Here is a 25,582-nt window from a genome sequence, read left to right as displayed (position 1 = left end):
TTAAATGTTGTTCAGTCAATAATCAGTTAATCATGAAAATGTTTAAGTGTTAAAGTAGCAACAAGACGACTTTCTTTCCTCATATACTAAAGAGAAAATGAAACTAAAACACCCATACCCATTACTTTATTTTGTAAGCATTATGTATGTAATAATCTATATTATTCAAAAACTTTTTGTTTGACTTCTCTCATAATAGACTCATGTATTATATTATCTCATAATAGATTCTGGCTTTTTTTTTTTTTTTTGCTGGTCTTTATTGGCCGCACTCAGAACTAGTAACATTTTTCCTAGAGTAATTTTCTTTATTCCACAATGTAGACAGAAACTTTTCTAAGGAGGAAGCTTCATACAATTATCCTGATAATGTGCACAGAATTAAAGATTCAAAAATAAATGAAAAGGTACATACACAATTGTCTTTTTACAGTTCACAGTTTATCTTTGGATTCAGAGCATTGTGTATGAATCACCCACGAGAATTAAACTCCTCTCTACTTTAAGAATCATCCGTCTGTTTGCCAATGGCATGCATTAATTACAGTCTTATTTTCAAATATTGCACTTGAGACTGAATGATATTAAGACAAAAATGAAAAATCTTACCTTCAAGAACTCTGAATGCTTTCTTGCAGCTTGGTAGAGGCCATTTAGCAGAATTGGATTTTTGAAAATTTTCCTTTAGATTCAAATATTCCATAGGGAAAAAGGATCTGGTAAAGTTATTCAGATCTACAATAATTAAGGGGAAAGAACACATACATCAATGCACTAAATAAAGTGATAATTTGCATAAATTTATACAAAATAAAAATGCCATATCTATTGTGTAATCCTTCTTCTGATTATAACATCTGATTTTTTAAAAAAATCACATTTACCCAAGCATTTCCATATATAGTAAGAGCAAGTCTTAAACATTCAGTTTCTTTGAAAAAAAAAAACATTAGAAAAGATGATGTCAAGTTCTGACAAAATTTTGTATTTAAGAAATCAAGCTATTTAACTTACAGAACTATGACCTCGATGAAGAAAAATTATATCCATAAAAAATGACTGTGATATTAATTCTCAGTTCATATTGCTTTTTGTTTAATATCACCACTCAGTAACAGTAATGCAAAGGAAGGGGAAGAGCCTGAAATATTTTTGAGATTTTTAAAAATACTTTGGATTAACAGGAACTAAGAAAACATTTGTAGGATGATTCACGACACATTGGAGGAGTTGGCATTATGTACTAACCTCAAGAAAACATCTTCTCAGGGTATAATTTGGTGAAATACCTGCATGATTGCAACTCAAAAACTGCCAAACTAATCTATCCATAGTAATGCAATAGAAAACAATTTAAAAACAACAATATTTTCCTACCATAGAATTGATCTGCTGATAACAAACAGGGTTGCTAACCTAGTACTTAACAGGAAAAACTTCAACCCCCTGCCCATCAAACCCCTCACGAGTTGTGTCTCCAGACCAAGATGGCTCAGGTAAATATTAATAGTAGCTGTTACCGTAATTCTTGTTGCACCTTCGAAGTAAGAAAAGACGTGCACTGGTTTTTTTTTGAGAAGGCTTATTACTTTCTGTAATGGAACATATTTTTATAATAAATATTTTATGAAATGATGAAATCTTTTTCTCTGCAAATTTAAGAAAGATAAGCTTTTTTGTGAGCAGGCTCAAAAAAGAAGAAAAATTCTTTTGCTTTCAGTAGTTTTTTCTGTGTAAGATGAAGATATTAGCAGATTTGAAGTAAAAAATCCATGCTGGTCTTATTTAAAAAATTATCCTTTACTTCACCATGTCACAATGCAGGTGGAATGAGGCTACACAACACATGAAGAGCACAGAATTTTTAGATTTTCTATCTTATTATTTGGAAATAGAGCTGGTTCACATACACACTGCTGTCACTGGAGGTGAAAAGGCCTTTTTCTCTTCTAAATGTAAAATGAACAAACATTTTTCACCGGTGTTTTTAAATTTTTATGAAAAAGCTATATATGCTACTGAACATATTTGGATTAAGTACTATTCAGATCCAGGCTTCTGATGAGACTCTGCTTGCCTCTCATAGCATAGACAGAGAACATTTTAATTTCTGCTACAGACAGACAGACAGACAGTTCTTTCAATTTTATTCCAATTTAAATACTGAAACCTCTGGTGAGGCATCAAATTCCTGTTTTTCACAAAAGGCAATTGTGACAAGCCTTACTGGCTTCTAGAAGGCTGCTTGGCTAGGCTTTCAATGGAAGATCCCCTCAGGCTGGCCAGGCCACCTGTCCTGTACTTACATGACCCTATTTCCCTGCCATGTCCATGCCTGGACCTCCTTTGCACGACTGCTACTCTCAGTCTGCATTTTTCCAAAGTGGTGGATTTATTGCACATGTGTGTCAGATCTGGCCCTTCTTGTGAAAAAAATAAATGAAACTTTATATGAATGGAAGTGTAGAAGATTTCTCTTCCCTGGTAAGTGAAACATTTAAAAGATACTTGGTAACTTAGAAAGTTACTTGGTGGAATCACCTCCAGAGCTGTTTTCTTAGCTGTATTCTGGGCATGCTATCTTATCCTGACGGAAGAAGGGCTTCTAAGAAAGCCTTTAAGAAAGATGGGAATGCATAGTAAACACCATCAGAGCAACCTGTATGGACTGGAACTTATGTTTAAGGGATCCTGTAAACAAAGCTCAGTTGATCAAGGCAACTGGCCCGAGGAATTACCCTTGCAAGTCAAATATGGCTTTGTAGCTCTCAAACACTGTTCTTCTCCATAATTGATGGATAATATTTTTTTTTTTTTTTACACATAACATGCATCCTTCTGTTGCAGTTATGTTCAGTCTGGAAAACTGTACAAGCTAAAAAGTGAACTTCTGAATATATCCTTAATATTCACATATGCAAATGGAAAGCTGCAGAAAGCATCCAAAATAAATTAGTGAGGGAAATAAGACATCCCAGCTGCAGTATTAGAGAAGTATGTAAAGATTATAAGCAACTTTGCTTTGCTGCCTGCACAAACCTATAGCAGCAGTGACTTCAGCATAACTTTTAGAAGGCTTAATAACTCTTCTGAGTGATAAAAAAAAAAAAAGACTATGCTTTACATTGCTCTGGCACCATCCATCTTCTTAATGTATTGATTTTACTAATTTCTCTAAGGATACAATATCATCATCAATACCCCTTAGTTAATTTAAAAATTGCTCAGTATGCTATGCACTGGAAAATTTCAAAATAATTTTTTTAATATATAACAAAACAAAGCTAAATGAGCATCCCTATTTTTAAACAGATAGCTAAGTCAAACACACATTGCTATATACTGAATAGCAATATACAAATAGCTGCAGATTTCTCTCATCTGAAGTTGTTAATACAAAACATATTACATACTCATATGGTCCACTATTTATAGTAGACTCACATATCTATGACACCATATTTCCTCCTTAGCCACATAAATATTTGCCCTCAAAAAAGCTACATACCTATTGAATACTTTAGCAGGGTGGGTAAGGCTGAATGGAATGTCTTGAGAACAGCTAGTCCAACCTGCTCAAGCAGGGTCAGCTACACAGGTAGCCAGAACCATGTCCAGCTGGGTTTGATGGGTATTCCACAGCCTCTCTGACCAGCCTGTTTGATACCCTCACATGAAAAAAAGTGCTTTCTTGTGTTCAGAAGAGATCTCACATATTTCATTTTGTGCCAAATGCCTCTTGTGCTGGCACTCAGAAAAATCTGGCTCCTTCTTCATTCCCTCCCACCTGGCATTTTTACACATTGTACGTTAAGTACTTAAAGGCTACAAATAATTTTGGTAATATTTCACTTAGATAACTGTAACATGTTGAAAAGTTTTACAAATACATTTTAGAAAGCACATTTATTCTCCTTTTGTGCTCTCCCGGTAGTAATTTTCTGGAGCAAATCTGCTAAATTGCTTTTTTAAAATTTAAATAGCTGTAGAAAAACCTAACTCTCTATCAGTGAAACACACTTCATCTGTACATCAAATTGAAGGGAGCATCAAACATTAGGGAAATGAAGTGAGAACAGCTTGAAATCTCTATACACCAGACAGGCAGGGGGTTGAGAGTGCTCAGGCTGCAGCTTTCCATCCATTTTCTCTGCTGCAGTACAGTCAGTGCAGGGATAGCCAGTCTCTATCCCTGGCCACCAGCAGCTGCTCAGTGAATCATCTTGGGGCAACAGGTTCATCTGAAGAATGCCTCCTTCCCACCCAAATGAGTTCTTATTTATTCCAGTCAGTTCCTCAAACTGACCTGCCATCAAATCATCCAAAGTTATGCCCGTACAAAGGCAGAGTCTGTGCACAACCAGAAACAGAAGGCGGGCAGCTCGGCTGATCAATGTGAAATCTTACTTCAGTCTGCATCCCTAACCTTTCATCATCACAGCATTCACAACAGCTAAAAGAGGATCTCTGCAAGATCTCAGTAGCATCTAAAATGAAACAAACACTCCTGCATGGCTGAATCATTTCCATTACTTTGTGATCTGTCTATACACAGTTTTAAGTGCTGTAAATAACCTAACTCCTGATACCATAGTACAATTTTATCAATGGTACTTGAATCTACCATATAAGTTTTGGACATAAAAGAATGACTCATGCTGTTCCAGATATTCTATCTGCAGGACTACTTAACCCTCCTCTATTTCTATACCCAATCTGACACCAAACACCCCCTAGCCACCATATTTTCCTACTGTTAAGAGTAAGGGACATAGGAGATGAGGGTATAAGAGGCTAGGATGGGAGAATTTGAGATTATCAAGGGTTCTGCCAGCCTTTATTTTCACTTGTGTCCAAATTCAATGTCATAAATGAAAAGAGCATTTTTTTTAATGTGCCATTAAATGAGCAATTTTAAAAACACTTTTCCAGTGGAATAGTTTGAAAAATGTTTATTATGTTTAAAGCTTGTTATTATTCAGGAAGAAGAAACAAAAGAAATCTACCAGAATTCTATCAGAAAAGAAAACTACCAGAATCTCACTTCTAAAATAAAGTTTATAAGTACATGTCCAGAATACCTTCTTGACATTGAAGAGAACCTGCATGGAATGTTCTTAGGAGGAGTTAAATGGAAAGAAAATCTCACAGTGGATTAACATTACCAAAATTTGCTCTGAACAATACAGAATTCAGGAAGGAAAAGTGCAAATATGGGTAAAAACTTTCATTTTTATACCTGTTTGGAAAAAGACTGTGGCAATTGTAGTACGACATAGTGGACATGGAGTGCTGGCTGGATTGTCTTTGGCAAGCATCCTTAAGCAAGGTTCACAAAAGATATGGTGGCATGGATAGCACATGTAAGGATTGAAATAAACATCCAGACACACAGCACAGAGATAGCTTTCTTTATCTCGTCTGAGTTCATGCTCATCATCTGTATGCAGGTTATCATTTTCAGGCTGCAAGAAGAAAAAGAGAACATATTTTCACATTCAGCTCATAACTATTTTTGATAAACCAATTGTCTGGAAGGTCATTTTCAGTAATGCTTAAGAAGATAGTACACACAGGTGATATTCTTAAATTTAATACCAGTTACTTTTAACAAGATGATAAAACATAAAACAGGAATGTCAGAAAAATCTTCAGTGGAAAAGACAAAAAAATCACAAGACAGTAAAAGAAGGAAGTAATAAAACCAAAAAGGCTGTCTAAAACTGTATTATGATCAGTTTTCTTCTTTTAAAATGAATTTTAACAATCTATATTTATCTGCATTGCAAAAATCATAGAAACATAGAATGGTGTGACTTGAATGGGACCTTAAAGATCAACTAGTTCCTACCCTCCTGCCATGTGCAGGACACCTTTCACTAGACCAGGCTGATCAGAGCTCCATCCAACCTGGCCTTGAACATTTCCAATAGTGGTGCATGCACAACTTCTCTGGGTAACCTGTTCCAGTACCTCACCACCCTCACAGTAAAGAATTTTTACCTAATATGAGATCTAAATGTACCCTATTGCAGTCTGAAGTCATCCTCCTCTGTTCTATCACTACATGCCCTTGTAAATAGTCTCTCCATCTTTCTTGTAGGCTCCCTTCAGGTACTGAAAGGCGACAATTACGTCACCCTTAAGCCTTCTTTTTTCCAACAAAATACTCAACAAACCAACAACACTTTGAACGAACAAAATACTCAGTCTTTCCTCATAAGAGAGGTGCTCCATCCCTCTGATTATTTTTCTAGCCCTCATCTCAACCTGCTCCAGCAGATCCAGGTCCTTCCTGTGCAGGGACCCCAGAGCTGAGGCAGCCCTGCAGGTGGGGTCTCAGCAGAGCAGAGCAGAGGGGCAGAATCCCCTCCCTGGCCCTGCTGCCCACGCTGCTCTGGATGCAGCCCAGGACACGTTTGGCTCTCTGGGCTGGGAGTGCCCACGGCTGGGTCATGTCCAGCCTCTCACCCACCAGCACCCACAAGCCCCTCTGGGAAGGGCTCTCTTGATCCCTTCATGCCTCAACCCTCATACAGCGCTTGCTCCAGCCAGGTCTAGTACATTTCACTTGGTCTTATTGAACACTCATGAGATTCCTGTACACCCACTTTTTGAGCTTGTTCACGCTCCTTTGGATGGCATCCCATCCTTCAGGTGTGAAAATACCTTTACTTTGCCAAGAAAGTCAATGCAAAATAAAAATCTCTAAAAATAAACTGTGGGTTGTTCTGCCTTTGAAAAGTAATTTGTGAAGGGCATGTTCCAGCAAGAATGAGCTGCAACTTTGTTACTACAAAGTTGTAATTATTACTACAAAGCACAGCTTAGGGCAGAAAGTCTAGGAATTCCTACTATCTTTGGTAACTGCTTGCTTTTGTCAGCACATGTGCTTCAAATTTCCTTGCACTGCTATATTTGCAGAAAGACATAGTTGGACTTCCCAAATGGTGCTCATCCCATATGAATGTAACAACTTGTGTGTATTTCCATGTTCCTGCTTTGCTCTTGTGAAATGACTGAACTCTCACAAGTAAACTGAAGATCTGGTATTAATGGCACTCTGGGTTTTTGGCTGCCATGATTTAGGAATGGTACTGCTCAATTTAGTGCTCCCATTGAGAATCTCCAAACCATGTGCCACTCACTTGCTCCCCCTCCCCTCTTCGGAAGGCTGGAGGAGTATTGGAGGCATAAAAGGTAAAGATCACAGGTTGAGATAAGAACAATTTACTGGGAATGGCAATGAGATAAGAAAATGAACAGTAACAGCAACAATACTAAAGGCAGTGAGTATAAGAAAAAAACCCTGTTACTGCTCCCTGTGGCAAGAGATAGTGGCAGACCCTGACAAGAGATAAATGTCCCACTGCTCCCTCTGGCTCAGCACCAGTGCCACCTGACTGGCCCCTCCAGCTTGGAACCAATGTTATCCAACTGCTCCCTCTGGCTCAGAATCTGCACCTCACTTACTCAACTGGAAGGAAACCCTTCTCTTTGAAATAGACTCCCTTTCCCTGACCCCAGCAATAACATGAGGTGGAATAGAACAATCCTCCTAGGTCTTAGCCATGACCCCTCCTGACTGCTGCTGATTGGAATGCTATTCTGCTGCTATTCCAATTGGAATGAGGATATTAGCTTAAAGAAGAAACCAATTTTTTCATCTTTATGGGAGACACTCAGGAGAAATTCACTATGCTCTACCTCTTCTATCCATCTTGTTTGTTTCTGTTTTTGGTTTTCTCTTTCACTGCTCACAGAACCCAATATAGTCCAATAATCAAGAGATCCACCAGGAGAAAACAAGATGGGAGCATATCAAGACACATCTGAGTGTCAAAACTCTTCCCTCATGCCCCTTACTCTAAACTCCCAGTCCTTGCCTCCGCTATACAGCTGCACTGGGAAGTGACAGAGAAGCTTTGGTAGGTGCCTGGTATCCATCCAGGGTCAGTCCACCACACTCTATTACAGAGGCCACTTCTGACACTCATAGGCCATGACAGACCACTACTGCCTGACACTGGTACCAAAAGTTAATGACAATCGTTAATATTGTGGTTACTGTAGATATGGGAATTTCTAGATGTTTCAGAGAAGATTACATTTATGGCTTATACTGATTTGAATCACTGTGTCTGTCATTACTCCCAAAGAGTATCTCTCTCTATCAGAGATACCGAACTCTGCAAATAGTGAATAAGTTCTGAACAGTATGGGTACTGTGGATTGCATTAAAAATTTAGCCAGGATGCATCAGTTCTGGACAAAAACTTGTCCTGTCATTCTACCTTAGCCTTTGCATTGCACTTTCCAGGATAATATGTGGTAAGAGGGCTTGTAAATTCTGAGCTGCTGTGCCAAGAATGCATAGAGATAGTTTTGGTTTATCACTGTGTCCAAATGCAAGCTCTTGTACAACCATGAATGTCAGTAACTGTGCGTTCTCTTACCTTAGAACTTACTACTCCAGTTTGATTTTCTTCACTTGACAGGGCTGCAGAAAACTTTGCTGTATACAGAAATTTACTACACAGGCAACTAGGCTGTACTCATAAGTAGGAAGCACAGGTCTGGCTGGACTAACATCCACAGAAGCTAGTCACACAGGAACAGCTTGGGACCATTACTTCCAGCTCCATGCTATAGGAAAGGCTCTTAAAACAACATTAAATACTGGACTATTACAACTATCAGTAAAACTGTTTAACTCAGACTGTCTCTACACTCAGCAGAGAAAACCCACACCAGAACAGAATGGCAAAGGGTAACAGAATTGATTACAGCGAAGCAATTTTAGAATGAAGCTTCATAATACCATTTCTTTGGAAAAAAAGTAGAAACAATTTGGTAGAGAAAGTGAGGAAAGTAATTTCAGGTAATTACATGACCTTCAGCAGAAATCAGGAAACACTAATACAACATGAAAGTAACATTCCCTCTAACCCTGATGTGGGCTTGGCAGTGCTGGGTTAGTGATCACACTTGATGATCTTAAAGGTCTTTTCCAACCTAAATGACTTTATGATCCTATGTAATGTTAAAATAATAATTATAATCTAAGGGAACAGAAAGCTTTTGCTAACTGGTTTTGATGAGCATTGTTTGGAAAGAAAATATACCACGTGTCCAGAGGAGCTGACTGCAGTTAAGTAACTAAGAGAGCTAGAGGCAAAACTGATGAAGACTCAGGGGTAATGGTTGGGTCTAAGACAAGTTTGTAAGCATGGTAAGATTCACAGACAGAGGTATCTCAGAACCAATTGCAATTAGAAAGATGAAAATTATTCTAAAGTGCAAACAAGACCTAGTAGGAGAAATTTTCTTAGTGGTAAAGACATGTTTTCTACAGCTTTGTGCCCCTTTTCAAAAGACCTACGTTGGCACATGGCATTATTCAGTACTGCAAAGCCAAAACCAGAGCAACTTCCTTGTGCAAGAAGCTAATGCACAATAATTTAAACAGTACTTATTTTCTTGGTTTGCAATTAAGTGGTTCCTGTATATATTACTAGAGACAGGGCTTTAGTGTATGAAAACTCTTCAAGCATAAACCAGATTGTTTTTCTTTCAGGATTGTAGTAGGAACAAAATTGAGAAAGGACATGTAAACATCAAGGACAGTGAAAGATTGCTAAATAATAGCAGAAAGGCTTGAAAGCAAAACTATTACTCCTAAGAAAGGAAGGAAAGGTAAGAGCCTTTCATCTTCCCACATTGATTGGGAACTACTAATACAGCTTTGACAGTAACCCCTAATATTTCATAGGTTAGACATCTGAAGGATATTAACAAAAGGAAAGAGAGGAACAGTGAATCAACTTCTGCTTGAGAAGCCTATAAAGCATGTTAAGTAACAAGGAGTCTAATACAGCAGTGGTTGAGAAGGGGCATGAAGATAGAAAATATGGATATCGGAGCTTGTGAGAAGCCACTGCTACTGGGCTACAAGAAAGTATTTGATTCAGTTTCACATTCAGAAAGAACACATGCACCACTGAATAATACGATATCTAATGTATGATTTACCTGCAATCACATGAAATATCTACACCTAGTGGTTGTATACCAAGATAAGATATCTTTCAAGGTAAGATTTTGTATGAATGCTATCAGTAAAAGGCAGTTCAGAGTAAAACCTGGAAGTACAATCAGAACAGTGATAAAGCCAAATAAGGCACATATGACATTTGACAAAGACAACACATTATGAAAAAAAACAAGTTGCTAACCCCTTCATTTTAAACTGACATATTCAGAATACTTTGTAAGCTCAAAAATGTCCACAGCTGAAAGGAATGATGACTCAGGAAAAATCAGTTCCATATTTCACATGATAATCTTGCAAAAAAACCTGCCTCTTGAATGATTTGAATCTAAACCAGATTTTAAGTCTTCAATTATGATGCAGAATCACAATCATACACCTCAGATCTGAAAAAGTAAGAAATAATTAATATCGATACTGCTTTATACAAAAACAGAACAAAAAGAAATAAATGCTTCTTGGTTGTTGCTGGACAAAAATATCAGTAAATTTACATTGTCCTACAACAGCTTTTGAACCTATTAGTCAATTGCAAACAAATCTGGCACAAGGGTTATTACATGAGGTGCATTGTTTCCTGAAAATTTCTTAAAATTGACAGGTATATTGGCTACAGCAGCTGAAGTGACTGTCACAGTTATGAGAAAATCCTTAAGTGTTCTGTTGCTTCAAACAGAATTAATCTAGCCTTTTTTCTATAGAATAAATTAGTGACTTTTAATGGCATTTCAAAAGTAAACTCAGAAAAAAAAACTGAATCCAATATTAAAATGCAGGAAAACCCTACCAAAAATGTTGCTAGCTATACCAGCAGAATTTCTTCCAAATCAAGCCGTAAGGTATGCCACGGTTTATATGCCTTTGAACACTTTATTACAGCTGACTGATTTAATGAATACAAAAAGACATATTTTCAGGTGTATGGCAAAAGCTTGAAACACAAAAATCATCATAAGGAGAGAGATTAATGTCCATGGCTTAAGCATCTTAACAAATCAATAATTGAGTCTAAACTCCCTGCACTCTAAGTTTCTCCCCATACAACATTCCAGAAAAACTCGAAGGCAAGCCAAAAGCTTCAGAGCAGAGGTCTGTGGAGCCACGTATTACCATGTCCTCTGCTCAGAATCACAGAAGCACAGGATGAGTCAGGCTGGGAAGGACCACAGTGGTTAATTTCAATCAACCTCCCTACTCCAGCAGTGTCATCCCAGAGCACATGGTGCAGGATTGTCCAGACAGCTCTTGAGTATCTCCAGTGAGGGAGATTCACAACCTCTCCAGACAACCTGTCCCAGTGCTTGCTCCCAGGCAAAGTGATGAAATTCTTCCTCATGTTCAGGTGGAACTTCCTGGGCATCAGTTCCTGCCCACTGCTTCTTGTCCCACTACTCAGAAACTCTGAGAAGAGCTTGGCTTGGATCAATCCTATTGACATCCTCCTGTCAGACACCTGTGTACATTGATAAGGATTCCTCTCAGTCATCTCTTTGAGGCTGAGTAGGTCCAGCTCCCCAGCCTTTCTTAGTAAGAGAGATGCTCCAGCTCTTTAACCATCTTTGTAACCCTCTAGTGGGTTACAAAGACCCCAGCAGCTCCATATCTCTTCTGTCCTGAGTAGCAAATTGGACACAGCACTCCAGGTGACACCTCACTAGGGCTGAGTACAAGGGCAGGATCACCTTCCATGACCTTCTGGGAATGCTCTTCCTAATGTCTCCCAGGACAGTCTTCTTGGGCAGTGCTTTTTAGACCCTCTCTGCTGCATTTGGAATTGATAAATTGCTCTAGGGGAAACAACTGAAAGACATTTTTTTTCATTATTTTTCTAGAGGAATTTTTTTTCTAGAGCTAAGTAACTAACAGTGGTATTTGTTTATTTGGGTGTTGGGTTATTTTGGTTGTATTTTTGTTGTTGTAGGTTTTTTTATGAGGGGGGAAAGGTGGTTTGGGTACTTCTGGTTGCTTGGTTGTTTTTTTTATTCAGCCTCATTTAGAAGTTGACTTAGGCACTGGAGTTGTTTATCAAGGACAAATACAGGTTGGATGGAGTTCTGAGTGACCCAGGCTAATAAGTGGCATCCCTGTCCATGGAAAAGGGTTGGAAGTAGATTTCCTTCCAACCCAAAGCATGCTATGATCTTGTGTGATTAAGTGTATTATAAACCAAGGCTTCTAAGGCAATTACTGGTAGGACATATATACTAGAGTACCTTAAGAAAGAAAAAAAATATAAAATGCCTGAGACAGCAAGTTAACCAATATGTCTCAATTAAATGTTTTCACTTTTTCAGGAGATAAAGGCTTATTTTGTTGAAGATGTGGGAAAAAAACTTAGAAAAAAACAAAGGGGAAGAAAATGATCTAGTATATTTTCTTTTTATTCCTGTCCATACCTCTCAGAAAAAAGAATGACTATTTTTATTTATTGCTGATTTACATTTTTTTAATCAAGTTGAAACAGACCACACAAAACTGAATGTTTCCTATGCTATGGGTATTACGCACTTAACCCCTTTCTTTCCAAGCGTCTTATATAATATACTTCAGTTCCTTATTATGATAGATTTGAAATTATTTAAGCCTTTTTTTTTTTATATATATAATTTGGTTAATCTTTGCAGTTTCTTCTATGGAGTACAAGCCTTTAGGCTTTGGAAATATGCATCTAAACTGGCAGATAATAATAATCTATGTATTATTATCCTTTTGGAAATTTCTCTTAGAAAAATCATATTTAAGGAACATCTGTAAATGAATGAACATGAATGGCTTTTATGAAATTATCTTGAAGATCCCTGCAGCTACTTTATAGACTTATCATAAGGTTTTATTCCTTATTATTATTATTTATTAGTAGTAGTATTAGTATTATTATTAAAATAATTCAATTATAAAGAAGAATTGAGGATCAGGCAACTGGAATAAATATTACTTAAAGTTCTTGCACTGCAATCATCTGAACACTTTAGTATTTATAACCACCTTTAACTAGTACATAAGAAATTAGTGCCACGCTACAAGTTTATCTTTGCTTTTATATTGCATTTCATAAACTACATACATAGTTTATACAGGCATGTAAGAAGACAAAGCCAGCATTATAGTTAAGTGGCAGATGAAGCTTTCCACCAAAAATAAACATCCAGACACAGCTATTTGTGTCACTAGATTTAAGAATAAAGCAAATATTAACAATTATTCAACTTTTTGTAACATTATTTCAAATAAAGAGAAGGAAAATACATTCCTAGAGGCCTGCAGAAACTTCTCACAGAGCCTTGATATGATGCCTCAATGATAAATAAAAAGATCTGCTGGCCCTTCTGGTGTGAATTCCATGCAGAGAAAACATGCTTTTTAACAACTTATTTTCTTTTTTTACAGAAGCTATAGGGAAGAAAATGAGATTATTTTTCCCCTTTCAGTATTACATATCTCCTTTACATTTTGGATGCTGAAACAATACAGAATTGGCACTATCACAAGCGCTAAACTTTCTGCTCATATTGGAACCAGAAAGTCAAATTAGAGTCCTAAAGAAGTAAACTAATTGGGTTTTTTTACTAGTTAGAGCAAAACAGTTGCTATCTATACCTTAAGTCTCCCATCTCTATACAGTGAGAGTGCAACTCCTCTCTAGAACAAACTTGTTGTTCTGGTTCCTGGTGAAAAGATTAGTCCTGTCAATTTACATACACACTGAAATGAAGAGTCAATTAAATATTTTGGCTTTAATATTTATTTTATACCTGCAAAACCAGCTTATTTTTTTAAATTTTAGCAAAAATATTTGCAGCACTGAAATAACAGATAAATGCTTATTTTTTCATTATTTTTCTAGGATTTATGTGAAAGTATACACTATTACTTTTAGGGAAAATGCTCATAACAAAATGTCTGTAAAAGAGTATCTTGAACAGTGCTGCTACATTTTAGCAACTTTGCTTAAGTATAATACAGGAAAGAATGCATGTGAAATGCTTCTTGTCATTCAGTATGGATTTAAGGGAAATTACAGTGATACATGACACAATCTGAGGTAACAGCATACAACAGACGCTTACTGAAGAATACTGACTCAAATCATTTACAAAGGTCTCTTCCCCAGCACTACACAGCAGAAAGTGGAGTAGGCAACATGGAAGACTGTTGGTCAGATGTGGAGGTTTGCTCCTGTTCTGAACAGCGTTTATAAACTGTTTATAACTTGATCTCGCTCCATTTATGAAACACTGCTTTCCAAAATAGTAAGATAAATGTATAGATTTTTAATTTCCTACCAGTCTCACTGCTCCTGGCATTTGCCTGCTCCAAGGTTAAGTTCTCTCTGCTCATAAAGTCTACAGTAACTACAAAGATTTTTCTGCTAGCAATTAGCAAAAGATCAACATAATGAGAGTTACACAGAGTTTTTAGATACAGTTACAGAAGACTTCTTACCATTTGGGACAAAAAAATGAGTTTACTGAATTGAACCCTCAGAACAGGTTTTTTCAAAAATGTATTCAGACGGTTTTTTAGCAAATTGCTCAGTATTATTATGTAGCCATGACCATCCTTTCAGTCATCAGCTGTGGTGGTTACATGATCACTCAAATTTTATTAATACAATAGTAACATGTTTATAACACAGGCTGGGATAGAAGTCACAAAATTCTTGCCTTTTAGTCATCAGATAGAAGAAAATTTAGTTAGGATTCATACAAATGAAGTGTTTAACCCAGATAAACTAACTCTGCTTTATCTTTATTCACCAGGATGTGCATTATGGTACGACCAACTCTGACCCTTCTTTTGGTCATCTCTGGAATGTGACATCCTTCTTTCTGGGGTGGGTGACCACTGTGTGCCTTAGATTAAGCTCACCATTCACCCTAAAATCAAGAGTTACGGATCTACAAGTATCCTCTGTTTCCACAGCTGAGATATAGTTTGTGAGATATCACATTAAACATAAGATTCACCTAGTGAGATAAATTGCTTTAAAGTAAGTTACCCTAAAATTAGAAACCTAAAGCTATATTTAGACAATTAAAGGACTGTCCCAGTTTTTAAAAGTTTCCTTATCTGGCTGGAGCAACTGGGTGATCATCTTCCTTAGAATAATCAGGCCACCTATTTAAAGCATGTTGACTAAGTTTTTTGAAATCAATTTAAATATTGATTACTTAAATAAACTTCATCACTGAAGAGTGTTTAGAGTATAGCATTCAATTGCTCTGAAGAAAAATAAAGACAAGCAAAGGGTTTCAAAAAATGTATGTGAAAAACTTAGGCAAAGGTAATCAGATTGCATCATTGTTGCCTAATTTTTTATACCTACTGAGATGACTATTGAATAATTCTAGCTTCATCAGAACTGAATATTTTAATTCACTTCTTACACAGTTCAGGATGACTTGAAAAATTCATATACAGTTTTCCCTTAGAATTTAAACAAACAAAATCACCAAAATACTCAAGTTATCTGTTTCTACAGATACTTTACAGATACTTAAGTTACATTACATTTTCAATTACTACAAACTTACAAGAAGTACAAATCTGTTTGATTTCTTGCAGAAGCTGTTTTGCCTTTCTGGAGATCTTCTCAAAGTTGTAAATGACATTTTTAAAAGTAAAAAATTTATTTAACGTTAAGACTCTAAGAACCATCAACAAGACCTTGATCTCCATTTTCATCACATAATTACCTGCCTCAGTAAAACCTGTAGTTTGTAATCCATCTGTGGTAGACTTTGCAATGCTAATTTAAAATAATAAACAACCGAAATACAAAAGTGTTTGAGATGCCCTCAAGCAGCAATAGGAAAAAAAGTCCCTTTTCTTTTTTCTTCTCATGCAACCCTTGGAGACTTACACTGAAATTTGATCCTGAGCTGTTGAAAAAAATAATCCAGATGGACCTACAGTAATCAAATGCAGCCCAAATATTGTGTAGTTTTTTAATGTCAAATAGATGTTCAGTTTGATTAATCTGTATCTCCTCAACACTTAATTTTTATGATACTTTGTCAGAAAGTTTATCAGAAATAGTATTATAAGCTATGGTTCTATATTGGCAGCACTCAGCAATAAGCAGCATATTCTTTCCTTGGTATTTTATTTGGTCATATCCAAAGTCATTCAAATTGTGCAAAAGCTTATTTTCCTCAAATGTAATTGTTAGATGCTACAATCTAAAAGTGCTAAACATGGATGAATTCAAAGGGGTCAGCTGTCAGCTTATTCTGATACCTGAATAAATCCACTTTCCAGATACTTAAATCAATCTGTTGTTATATTTTCTGTCTGATAAACCAAGCAGAAATGATTGCATAAATAAATTGCTTACATTTTATTTCATAGTACAAGTGAAGAATTTTGTATGCATGCATCTTTCTGTAATTATTTCTAATTTCATACACATGTCTAAAAACACTTCATTTCATGTAGAGAAAACTACATTCCCTGAATGGTGCTTGAAACATTGCCACTTTATTTTATGCAAGGCATAAATTTTCTCTGTTGTATAAGCAAGATATTGCACCCTACTTCATTTTCCTCAGATGCTATTTATGAAGATAGTGAGGCCATTTTAAATTTTAGGGTGCCATCCTTTATCACGAGCTTCCCACAAAAGCCTTGAGGGGTCTGAATAATGATCTCCGAAGATGTCAGTATTTTTTCTTTGGTGCAGTTTAATATAGCAGAGTTTTCTTCTAATGAAGTATCTCACAGTCTTTCAGAAACTGAGTTTGAAAATCCACCCTCCCAGAAAAAAAAATTAAAAAAAAAAAAATCATCAGAGTGTGTAAAGCTTTTCTTTGAAATAGAAGGATGCTGAAACAGAAAAATCAAGCTGTACTATCAACATGTACTATTTCACATTTCTCTGCCTGGATTGAAAAAGTAGGATGAAACTACAAATGTTTGTACAACACACCAACAGAAAATGGAATCTTAGCAGTTACTTCTTACCTTTCAACAAAGACAATGTTACCACGAAAAATTATTTGATTTAGATGAAGGCAAAACTCTTGTTAGAGGGTTAAAATTTTTCAAAAACTAGACCAAAAAAAAATAAATAAATCACCATAAGCATTATTATCTTCTCACATCTAAAATGAATTTGAATTTTTGGATTTAGCTTTGCACTGGTAAACCTTATCTAAAAAGCTTTACTACTTGTGCAACAAATTGCCATCTACATACATTAAAATTCTCAAAATACATGGATTTACTGAAGTGGATGCACTGCCCTAATACTTCTCATATTTGACCCAGCTTGGATTTGGCTATGATAGCCAACATGCCAAATAATTAATCACCGGAATACAAGGCATTTCAAAAATTTCACTGGTGACATCGTAAAAATACTTGCAAGACTGACATCAAGAACATATAAAAGAGTTTGGGAATTTGTAGAAATATAAAGAAACTAGAACACACAGCTTACAATGTTTTCATGTGAAGAACAGTTCAAAATATATACAAGAAAAAAATCCAGGAAAGGTTGTTTCAGACTTATTGTTCTACAGGGTGTAAAATAAACTGCTATTTATTTTTGTGGCAAAGTACTGTGCTATAGTTTGATACTAGAATATCTATCCCCTTTCTGAAAAGTTCAACAGATTTCTAATACTTCCCACTAGTATTAACATAATAGTTAAAGATTGTTTCATTTTTAATTATCTATAGTGTCATTAAATAAAGACACTACTTCATCATTTGCTTCTAGTATGTAACAGTGAGGGGGAAAATGTAATTACTATAAAAATAATCCTAGTAGACTGAGGCAGAGGACAGACCTCACCCAAGAGCCTCCCTGATAATCCTAGGGTAATCCTAGGACTCCCAAGGGAGAAAGCTTAGAAACTTTCTGATATTAGCTAATAATTTTCATCTCCTTAATGTGGGCAGCATGCTATGTCCTAGTTTAGTAGAACAGACCACATTTTTCTAACGGGGAAACATTACAGGCAAAGACAAAAGACCCAATACAGTGAAGCACACAAAGCAAACCAATGCCATTTATTTCACTGTGCTGGGTTGTTTGCCTCCTTAGAGTAAGTTTGTAGCTGACAAACTGTGAGCATTTTTAGATGTATTATTTATGTCAGTTCTTCAGGCAAAAGCAGGGCATGTTGGGAGCAACAAAGCTCACTTTTACACTGTTCAAAAGCCTGCCAATCTTACAAAGAGTAAAACTTGTTCAGCTACAAACTTTTCATTTTATGACTTTCACAGTACACTCAATGCAAGGGTAGCACTTAATTTTGGATCTTAAAGGACACAAGCTAAACCCTTCAAGCAGAAGATGTAACATAAAGCCTTTGTGAAGGGTAAAACCAGCACAAATTCTTAGAGTGCATGACAAATCCAAATCTTCTAGCACCTAACATTCTGTTGCTAAAAAAAAGTTTTAGTTCTCATTCTACAGATAAACCTTCAAAAGTAATAACATTTAACTGATGGAGACAACCTGAAAGAAAAACTCAGTGATGCGAGCTCTGTCCTGCTTAAGCCTGAGTGCAGTCTTAGCTCTGAAGTCCATCACTGTCAACTCTAATAATTTAACCATGATCATTTAGTAGATAACACTGTATGAAACAGATTTGGGAACTGCAGAGGCTGCTGGGGAAATGCAGAAAAAAGCCGGAAGGTGTGTCAAAAAAACTATTATCAAATGCAGAAATAAAAAATTTCTTTATACATAGTATAAAGATATATGGCATAGATATATATATATCTGTGCTTTGTATTTGTGCCCAAAACAACAACTGATAGCACACCTCTGTTTTGGCTATTGCTTCATTCCTTGGAACGCTGTGTTTCCTATTTCAAACAGGATGGGACTGAGTTTGAGGTTGGGAGCTGATAGAGTCAAGACAGGTGACTCATACAACCAAGTGTTACGCTCAGCAATAAATGCTCAGGGAAATGAGGAGGAAGGGTTGAATGCTTGTGGTTATATTTCTCTGTGCAAGCAACCATTACATATGCTGAAGCCCTGATTCCTAGGAAGTAGTCAGACATCTAACTGCTGATAGAAAGGAGTGAATAAACTCTTCTTTTTGCCCTGCTTGCACATAGAGCGTTTACCTTCCCTGTTAAACTGTCACTATCTTGATCCCTGAGTATTTGCACCTTCCTTCTATTTGACCCCACAGGAACAGCCCCCCTACTTGCCCTCACAAGAGAGATGAGTGAGCAAGGGGCTGGGTGAGTGGGTGTTTGGCTACTGGCTGGGGCTGGCCTATCACAGCCCTGAAGGTGTTGAGCAGATATTACTAAGTGTTTAATTATTCTTCCAAAGAATATACCTTGTCAGGAATAAAGAGGCATACATAAATAATGTTATTTAAAAACAGAACAAAACAAAAGAACCCACAAAACGCTCTCAAAAATCCCAAAAAACTGAAAACCAAACCCCCCCAAAAAAACAAACAAAACAACCCCAAAACAAAAACAAAACCAAAAACTGAACTAAACAAAAAAACCCCAAAAAATCCTCAAAAAAGCAAAAAAAAACCCCCAAACCCCCCAAAATAAAAATGCAAATAAACAATCCTTCCCAAATCAACAAATCAACCAAACCCAAACAAAACAAAACAAATAAGTCACTTTTTCCATAATGATGAAAAATAATTGTACAATAAAAGTATAAGAAACCATTGTAACACTAGGTTAAATGATGTACACAAGTTTTTAATAGCTCTTCAATCACATTTCATTCACACTGCTTCTTACATTACTGTATGTAAACTTTGAATTTCAACAGTTATTTTTTCAATGTCAGAAGAGACCAATTCATATTAAGTGCTTTAACACATTATGTAGAAAGATCTTATCAAAAGCCCAAACCAATTCTATAATGTAGTAAAACCCAGCGAAATCTTACTTCTGTGATTTTCATAAAACCATCACCATAAGCCCCCAAACTAAGAGGAAGGAAATCAATGATGAGTAACATTGGAAAGGAGCCTATGAACTTGTCCCTAGGTCTGAACTATGTATCAGCTTTTGCAAGTTCAACCTGTGTTCTTCCTAACACCAAAGCTAGTCACTAAGATACTCCTGAGATTGCAAAGATAATACATCAACACAGAATCTTATATAATGCAGATATATTAATGCCAAAATATCCCTGCCTTATCCCTAGGTGGTGTAGATTTCCAATTGTTATAGATACATTTTATATTGTTGACTTTTCACAAATATTAAAATGAATGTTATGTGTATAAGAATGAGAAATTTTGTTGTATTAATATAGTTTTCTTTATTTCTGTTATTCATGAAACTTAGAAATAGTAGTATAATACATATATGTTAGGCTATGGCATAGTATTAAAATAAAAACTGCTTTTGTTTATATAACCCAAAGACTGAGGAAAAAAATAGCTAGAGAACTCCTGCATTTGTAAACTATCTTATCCAGATGAAGACAGCAGTGACCAGGACTCCGGGGGGAGGAATTTATTGCATTCCTGGTATCAGGGAATTGAAATCTCGATGGCGCCAAGAAGATTGATCTAAGAAGAAGGAGGCAAGAGAAAACTAAACAGAAGAACACCAAAGATCCTAAGAAGAATGTATGAATATCTATGAGAATTTATGGATATGTAGTAGGGTTCTGTTTTTAAGGGACAATCCTTTGTCAGTAAGGGTTGCTCTCTTGGCTGAATGCAGAGACACCCGGCCGTATCTGTATACTTTATTTTTTTCTCCTAATTGTTTTTTTTATTAAACTTTTAAACTCTATAAAAATTATGTGAACCTCGTTTTTCACACAATGACTGGTGACTTTCTGATTGCCTAAATGTGGTACAAACTAAAACTTAAATAGTGTAAACAATGCATCTCTGCCTTGGTAGCAATGACACTGAAAAGAAAGGACCTCAGACATCAGCCTTGACAAAGAATATTACCTTTTTCTCATTTTTCACAAAAAGAACATTTAATTTTCTGTGTTTACAACAAAAGCACATAATTTGACAATCTAAATGATACAGTTTTCTAGGTCTGTATTTCAAATTACAATCTTGCAGAAGTTTAAAAGGTATACACACTAACATCAAACAGTTGCTGGTGTCTCATTTTTCTCTTTACACTCATTTATAGAACAGATAGCATCATTTATCTCTTGTATCAAATGAGATTACTTTAAAATGGAAAAAATACCTTATAATGGAAAAAGTTACTTCATAATGGAAAAATACCCTCAAATATTATTTCATAAAATGCGTAGACACATCATAAGAATTTTCATATGGCTATCTGATATAGTTCCTTGTGCTAGGCCTGCAATTCTTTTAAGAACCCAAAGGTTAACAAGATTCTTAGAAGAACCATGACTCATTTCAGTTAAAAATTACAATGATTTTTACACGGCATAAAGAATCCAGGGAAAATCCTCAGAGAACACAGGCATTTCCAGGTTTGGGTATAGCTATTTTAACTTCAGTTTTCAGTATAGCAAAACAAATGTTTTTATGAACTATGCTTATAGACAGCTACTGTCTCTAGTTCTAGACAGTCAAGTGTGAATTTGTTTTACCCACTTGACAAAGGTTATTTGACAATTAAAGCTTTAAACAAAATTACTTATTCCAAAGTGATTTGCAACAGAACCTAACAAACAATCAATCTGTTGAAACTTAAAATCTATTACCTGAATCAGAGACTCTTAAGCACTTCAGCATTTTTAGTTTCACATTATACTCATTTTGAGCATACTGATTTATGAATATCATAATTAGATACTCACTTAAAGCTTTCAAATACATAGAACAGCCCTGTGAAAGCATAAATCATGATTTATAGCATAATCAATGAAAAGCTATTTTACCTGTTAAATGAAACTAAATTAATAATTCAGACTGCTCCACATTACCACAATCAATGCAGCAACTTTACTGCATCTGAGAAAAATACTACATAAAATTACAATCTTTCAAATTAGAGATGATTTGTGGTTTGCACCAGACATTTACTTATATACATACATATATACAGAAGACAATTCTTGCAATTGGGTAAGATCATCATTCAATCAATGCTTGGATTTTTCGTAATTTTTGACCCTTGAAATATCCCAGGATTCATAGTGCTCTGATGAAGTACCTACACTGCACTCAATACTGAAAAGAAAATACTGCCTGGAAAATGTGACATGCTTAGTTTTGCATCACTTCAAACTTAAATTTGAATTAGCATACCCTGGTCTTCCAGCCCACCATAGCATGTCATTGTTTTCACACAAGAGCCTAAAATCTTTTTCTCCAGCTGTAATCTCACTGAACTGTCTAATGACTGGTCTTCAGAGCAGAGTCACTAATATGATCAGAGGGCTGGAGCACCTCTCCTTTGAGGAGAGTCTCAGACAGCTGGAGTTTTTCAGTCTGGAGAAGAGAAGGCTCCAGAGACACCTCATAGCACTTTCCAGTACCTGAAGGGACTTAAAAGAAAGATGGGAAGAGACTTTTTACAAGGGCATAACGAGAAGGAATGGCTTTAAAACAATAGAGGGTTGATTTAAATCAGATATTTGGCAGATATTGTTTACTGTGGAGGATGCAAGGCACTGGCACAGGTTGCCCAGAAAAGCTGTAGCTGTCCCATCCCTGGAAGTGTTCAAGGCCAGGTTGAATGGGGTTCTGAGTAACGTGGTCTAATGAAAAGTGCTCTGTCAATGGCAGTAGGTCTGGAAATATATGGCTTTTAAGGTCTTTTCTAAACCAAACCATTCTGATCCTATGATTTCCACAACACATTCTCTTTTTCAGAGAATATTTTTAATTTTCCAAAATTCTGACATGACACAAAAAATTTTCTACAGAGGTAAAATTAAAATGTCATTGACTCTTAAGACCTTTAAGTTCTCTGAAAAATGCCTGGGCAATTTTTCTGCTATCAAATGTTAAAAAAAAATAGTTCTATAATTTCAGTTTAGTTTTAAAAAAGTTTGTATAGAGAGGACTTAACTCTGTAGTTCACATTCTTATGATGTACAGTCATGTCCACTCAAAGCAAATTTAGTATAAAGCAAGGAGCCAAAAACAAGAGTGAAAAGACTGTCGTTCCTGGAATAAACTGGGGACTAAGTTCAGTCTTAGGGTTCAGACTTTGGTTATCTAACATGTATCAGCATGCAGGCACAACTGCTAGGTAGGATGCTCCTTTTCATTGTTCTTGTATCACTGACTATAAATTAAAATGTATCCCCCCCAAATATTTTCATATTTTAGGAAACACTGGATTCACCAGATACATAATTTGCACTGTACTATTGTTATGTTACCACACCCATTTTTTAACCCAAAAATATGATCAGTGCCCTGTAGAAAGAAGACAATTGCATGACTAGATGAGCAGGCTGTTTTTAGTGCCTAAGAAGTGATGTCTAAAGCAATCACTGTTAAATACTTTTCATTACAGAAGTGGGACAGGTGGAACTAGGGGTTCAGATGTGCCCTTTCAGAACTGAAAAAATAAATACTTATATAAATATCTTTTATAAATGGTACTGTTCAGGTGCTTAAACAGATCTTAATTAAATAACAATCAAAATACTTTTCCACAATACTGGTTCTCCCTATTCCAAACCTCCCCTTCTCCCTCTTCCCCACCTCCCTTGTATTTTAAGATTTCTTACATAGCATGGGAGGAATTTTAATTTCAGAGTTTTTTAAATTTTAAATAATGTTTTAGACTCTGTTGCAGGGAAAGCAGTCCTTCTCAACACCACCCCCACCCAATAATCCCTATCATTTTTATAGCATAGAAATGCATAAAAATGCTAGAGAGGCAAAACACAAACTTTGTGATCATACAGAAAAGCAATGTATCACTGTATATGCTACATGACTTAAGCATGGATTGTTAAATACATTAAATATGTGAGCCTAGAAAAGCTCAAAAGCAGATACAAAAGTTCATCTTCAAAATTTAGAGAGATAGAAGCTGGATCAGATTAATATTCACATTATAAAGTCAGGGTTTCAAAACACAATGATTATACTCTAGCCCTCAACTTAATTCTGTTCACAGCAAATCAGCTCTATATAATGTCTCATACACTTCCACTGAGTATAATTACATTTTTATAGCCATCATAAGAAACATCCACCAAGTGAAGATAATTTGCTCAAAGGAAATAGTACGACTCCAAATAACCAAGATTTAAACACAAGAACATTTCCTATCAAGACTGTTAGACTATGGAACAAATTAGTAGCAGAAGTCAAAAGCATAAGCCATATTTTCATGTTTCATGCTCAGCTGTTCTACCAGCTAGCATTTGTTTACCTCCAATCACATAGTTACAGCTATGTTCTTATGCTGGCTACAGCAAACTAGTAAACCTAACATGATCTGAGGTAGTAGAAAAAGCAATAGAGAAGTATCTAGTTTTAGGTTTTTTTCCTCTCTGAATCCAGGCAGCATGGGTCAGATGAGACAAGAGAAGCAGACAATTCTGGCCAGAATTGCATGGGGGCTGCTTTTCATCCACTTTAACATGAAACCACTACCTACACTGCCTATGCACACTATCATTTAAACTAAAAAAAAAATCAGATACTGGAATATTTTGGCACTGTCATGTGATTCTGATTGTATGGGTATTTTGAACAAAGCACTGTGCAAGTTTCCCAGAATATAATTTATAAAACTAAATTGCAATAGTGTATCAGTGAGATAGTGAGTCATATACCTTTCATTGATGCTCATGCTTGACAAAAGCAAAACATAATTCCTGGAAATTTCTGGTTCAGTCACAAACACCCTGTGCCTGTCCACCATTCTGACAGACTGATGTTGTTCAGACAGTCTAAAAAAAATCACCAGTAGGAACCCCATAGGAGGGAACATGATGCAGCATAATACAATATCATACCTTTTGTTCTTTCTTGTGCCAAAAATCTAGCTTGGTTAGTAAGTTGCCAAAAAGACAGAAAAGTAGCAGGGATCTTGAACTAGTGAGCTTCCATAAGAATTTGCCATGGAAGATGCATCTTGCACCAACAGACTCTAAATCAGGAGAGGTGAGCTACTGGCATTGATAACAACGTTGTACTTCAGCACAAATTTTTGATAAAACAAAATTTAAACAAAGCACTGTTTTGTTTCTGAATATATTTGACACTAACCACAAAAATTTAAAAATAAACATTCTACCCTAAATTAGAGAGGCAGTGTCCTTAGAAAAATTCCTTTAATCAGAAAAAACAGGTGAAGTTCTGGCGCAAACTATGAAATGGCTGCACTCTGTTTTTTACTAATATGTCTTCTTTCTTAAAAGTAAAAAGATAGAGCTAAATGAATAAAAGAAATTCTCCATCCTGTGTGTTCCACATACACCCACAGGTTCCTAGTCTATTACTTTAACATCAAGTATAAGTGCAAATTGATGGGCACCACTCTGTTTTCTACTTAGATTTCACTCGTGTAAGTAGTCATAGCCTCCAATGAGCTTGCTCCCTCCCCTTATTTTTTAATAGTCTGGCTTCACAACAAAGCACAGTAGAGATAGGGAAGATACAAGCA

At 36.0% G+C, this 25,582-nt stretch overlaps 1 protein-coding gene across 6 annotated transcripts in view; it reads right to left on the bottom strand.

The window, feature by feature from the left end:
* RNF180 (ring finger protein 180) overlaps window positions 1–25,582 on the bottom strand; it is a 75,108-nt gene that overhangs the window by 22,529 nt on the left and 26,997 nt on the right. For all 6 annotated transcript variants that reach the window (XM_033520599.1, XM_033520600.1, XM_033520603.1 and 3 more), the window contains 2 exons: window positions 5,240–5,465; window positions 610–735 (listed from right to left, as the gene is read on the bottom strand). In XM_033520599.1, coding sequence (XP_033376490.1) covers window positions 610–735; window positions 5,240–5,465 — 352 coding nt within the window. The remainder of the gene's footprint in view (window positions 1–609; window positions 736–5,239; window positions 5,466–25,582) is intronic.

This window comes from Parus major, chromosome Z, assembly GCF_001522545.3.
Source record: "Parus major isolate Abel chromosome Z, Parus_major1.1, whole genome shotgun sequence".
Lineage (NCBI taxonomy): Eukaryota > Metazoa > Chordata > Aves > Passeriformes > Paridae > Parus > Parus major.
This window is presented reverse-complemented; position numbering and strand designations above follow the sequence as displayed.